The sequence below is a fragment of the Grammomys surdaster genome, unplaced genomic scaffold, assembly GCF_004785775.1.
Source record: "Grammomys surdaster isolate TR1022 unplaced genomic scaffold, NIH_TR_1.0 126278, whole genome shotgun sequence".
Taxonomy (NCBI): domain Eukaryota; kingdom Metazoa; phylum Chordata; class Mammalia; order Rodentia; family Muridae; genus Grammomys; species Grammomys surdaster.
In genome coordinates, this window is record NW_021621078.1 from 7,392,934 (window position 1) to 7,396,699 (window position 3,766).

Below are 3,766 nucleotides of genomic sequence, written 5' to 3' on the forward strand. Positions count from 1 at the left end.
ACAGACAGACCAAGAACATTTTTAGGGTTACTATGGGTATTTATTGCACTGGTCACCTGCACAAGCCCCAGGGAGGCAGGCTGGCAGCCCTTTGTCTCACAATGGGAAAAAGCAGAGTTCAGAGATACCTTTACCTCTGACTCTGAAGTGTGGTACAGAGATGTCAAGAAGGGGAGACAGGCTAAAGTTCCATCATGCCTACCACAGGCTAGGTGGGGGAGGGCATGTGGGGCGGAGCTTCATCCTCATTTGAGGTCACACATCCATGCAGTTAGCTGGAACCCAGAGTTAAGCTTCCTGAATAACTGAAGCCCTCAGACCAAGATGTTCATTGAAAGCAGAGAACTAGTCAGGAATTGGGGGCTGGAAGGCTGTCCACAGGTTGCAGGTGGGGTTGCTGTGGAGCCTCTTCTCCTTCCTGCAGCCTGCTAGGAGCTGTGTCGCTGGTCTCAGCTTCAGGGGCCTCAGTTTCACCCCGATACCATAAGCCAAAGCTGGAAGGAGAGCCAAGAGAGGAACATTGAGCCAGGGAGGCAGAGATGTCAAGGATGTAGGCTGAGGGTCGAGATAGGTGAAAAGGGGGTTTTGGAGGAAAGAGGACAGCATAGGTCTCAGAGAAATGAAGGCACATGGGACAGAGAAACAGGAGGTAAGACAGATCTTAGAACAGCATGAAAGGTAGTGGAGCAGAGAGGAAGGGTGGAGAAGAGCCAGGCAGGCCCCTCCTCCACCCTCCTCTCCTCCCCTCCTCCAACATACAAATTCTGGATTCTGGACCCAGGAACTAGGGGAACATCTTCCTTGTTGTTGGAGAGCAGGAGCCAGGAGCCATCGTCATCATCACTAGGATAAAGAAATGCAAGGGCTGTATATCAGGGCCTAAGGGATACTATGAGTCCAGCTCACGTGGCACCTCCTGAAGGACTTTCAGGAACATCACGGGAGGACGAAGTGACTACAAGGTCTCAGAGCTGGAGAGGGGACACTGAGGGGATCAAGGACACTTTACAGCCTGGCAGATAACAGCCCTTCACAAGGCTGCACAGCTTCCTTTAATAAAGAGATCCAGCCAAGGAAGGAAACCTGAGTCTGGGGAAGTAGCATCAACAGTTTCTTCAGCAGGACGCACAGCAGCCAGAGCAAGTGGGAGCAGTGGGTTAAAGAGGATAGGATGGCAGCTGGACAGGCTTAGTGAGGGGCAGGGCATGGCTAAGTTGCATCATTGGGCATAGCAGAACTGCAGCAGGCTAAGGGGTTTGTTCGGTGGGCATGGAGGCAGGATCTTACCTGCTCTCTGCTTCTTCTGGTGTCCCCAACATCTTGGCCTTGATCTTCCTCCTCTGTTTCTTGACTGCCACCTTCATGGCTTCAAGCAGAAGCCCAGGGACCCGGTGATCTGTGAGCAGCTCTCTAGAGAAGAGGAAAGGGAAGAGAGTGGGAACGCCAACAGGAGGTGTCAATCAAATACCTGACCTCTGCTCACTGTTTCCCCTGGAAACATGCGGAAGTGCTATACTGTCAATACCTCTGAACTGAGCTTATATGGCCCCTCCTAAGGAGAAGGCTTGCTGCTTCAGCTTGGTGACCCTGGTGCTGCCCTGTTTGAATGAGTTTCCAGAAGGGCAAGGACTATGGAAATGACTTCTTACAGGTGTCTGAGCAGGACACTGGCAATTGTCACTGCTGATCTATAAATGATCCAAAAAAAAAAAAAAAGGTGGAGTGACCAGGAACAGGCATCCTGGCTTCTGGTCCCTCACCGCTGGAAATACGCCAACTCCTCCTTGAGCAAGAACACGTTGGCTTTGAGCTCATTCCGCTCCTGAAGGATCTGCTCAACCTCTTCCCTGCTGAATCCACACTGGACAGCCTCTGGAGGGCTCCCTGGCTGCTTCTGAGTATCCACCTGTGTGAGGTCAGGAATGGTCGGAGAGCAATCTCTCTTGGTTTTCTCCTAAGTCCCAGCGCTCACAATAATATTAGGGGAAGTGTCTACTAGGAAAACTTAGAGGACAAGGTTGCTGCTACATAGGTGGCCAACAACTGCTGTTGCTGCCTTCCAACTTCCTAGGTACCTTCTAAACTTCATGGCACACCCACGCAGGGGAAACCTAGGCTGGGTCACCAACTGCTGAATGCTGTGAGGTCTGGGATGTATTTTGACTCCGCTCCGGCTCTCACCGGGTCATCTGGGGTTGCCGCAACCGGCTCCAAGCTCTGTTCTTTAGCCAGCTGTTGGGAGTTATCCTGAGCTATCTGGTGGCGCTCCCTCTCCCGGTCCTGCGCCGCCCTCAATTGGGTCTGCACTGCAGCCAGCTTGTGCCGCAGCTCAGAGTTGATCAGCAGGAGGCGCTGCAGCTGTTCCTGCAGCTGAGGGTGGAGCGAGAGAGCTAGAGGGCGGGGCTCCGAGGCCCGCAGCGGCCCCGCCCCACTTCCCGCTCCCGTCTGGCCCCGCCCTCACCGCCTCGGTCTCTTGGCTTCGGCGCAGCAGATCTCGGTTGTGTGCCCGAAGCTCATCTCGCTGTTTATCTGTCACCTCCTTGAGTTGTCGGAGCAGCGCGCGCTCCTCTGAGGAAGGAGTGTTTTAGCACCACTGGTCTGTGGGGTACGCAGGCCTCGGCTGCCCCCAGCTCGCTCTGCTCGGATGGGACCCTCACTCACCCTGCGGCCCGGAGCCTAGCTCCCGGCGGAGGCGCTGGTTCTCCTCGCGCAGCCGCCGCAGTTCCACTTCGGCCTGCTGTGCGGATACCTGCAGCTGGGGGGAGCCGGGGGTCTCAGGGCTAGGCCTGCCGGCTCCCAGGGGTAAAAGGAGGCGCCGGTGACTCACCGAGTCCGGAGCCGGCCCCACAGCGGCCTTTTCCAAGAGCTCCAGCGCCCGCACTACTAGCGGCACCAGCCCAGCCGCCGCGTCGGGTCCGAAACGGCGTGCCAGTTCCTGTAGCTCAGTGCCCAGAGCCCCCGCTAGATGGTACACGAGCTCGGCTGCTGACCCCGCGCCCACTGAAGAGGCCTGGCTGGGTAGCCCGGGCGCTGCCCTCCTGGGCTCCATTTTTTTCCTCTCTTAAGGTCAAAAGCCATCCACACCCTCAGCAGGGGCAGAAAAAAGCTTAACAGTTCCGGCCCAGGAAGTTTAGGGCTATAAGGGGCGGGGTAGAAGCAACAAGGGAGGAACAAATAGGGGAAAAGGCCCTGGGGTGGGAGAGTGCGCTGGACTCCTTGAGCCCTACAAGGTCACTGGATACAGGTCGGCCAACTTCAGGCAGGTATCCAAGATTTGAGGACTAGGGCTGTAAGTGGTCACTTGAGGCAAGTCCTTCCCATAGCGCCTGATCCAGGCTCCACCCCTGGATTTGGCTGCCAAGCACTCCAGAGAGGTGAAAGACTGAAGGTCAGCAAACAGCCGCTACTGGACGGCAGGGACAGCCACTTAAGTATGTTACCCCACCAGGAACCACACAAAGTTTACAAATGAACTAGGCTGGGCACTACAGCTACAGAAGGACCACATAGTCCTAGAAGTGATGTTGAAAATAGGTAGTTTCCAAGTACTTTTACAGAGAAACCAGCAAATATGCTGAGGTAATAAACCAGCCCCAACTCAGCTCCCGGAGTCTAGGGTATATGGAGCCTCAAAGCCTCATGGAGAGGAACTCAAGGCCCTGAGGGCAGGGCCCAGTACATTGCTGTGAACTGCCAAAGCTAGTCCCCAATCCTCAAACATCTACACCCAGAATTTGACCTCATAATAGCAAGAGAACAAAAGCGC

The 3,766-nt window shown here is 55.3% G+C and overlaps 1 protein-coding gene across 1 annotated transcript; it reads right to left on the reverse strand.

Moving 5' to 3' along the window:
* Positions 1-18: 18 nt before the first annotated feature.
* Rilp (Rab interacting lysosomal protein) lies at positions 19-3,149 on the reverse strand. Its single transcript, XM_028759205.1, has 8 exons — positions 2,828-3,149; positions 2,662-2,755; positions 2,462-2,568; positions 2,182-2,370; positions 1,761-1,906; positions 1,288-1,410; positions 760-843; positions 19-494 (listed from the first exon to the last, which is right to left on the reverse strand). Exons 1-8 carry the CDS (start codon positions 3,047-3,049, stop codon positions 350-352), a joined length of 1,110 nt encoding a protein of 369 aa, XP_028615038.1. The 5' UTR covers positions 3,050-3,149; the 3' UTR covers positions 19-349.
* Positions 3,150-3,766: the final 617 nt, after the last annotated feature.

Coding starts and splice junctions, on each gene's coding strand:
- Rilp (XM_028759205.1), bottom strand. CDS start 3,049: ATGGAGCCCAGGAGGGCAGCGCCCGGGCTACCCAGCCAGGCCTCTTCA. Junction 2,569..2,661: donor GCTAGGCTCCGGGCCGCAGG/GTGAGTGAGGGT, acceptor CTCCTTCCTCAG/AGGAGCGCGCGCTGCTCCGA. Junction 495..759: donor GGGTCCAGAATCCAGAATTT/GTATGTTGGAGG, acceptor CTCTCCTTCCAG/CTTTGGCTTATGGTATCGGG.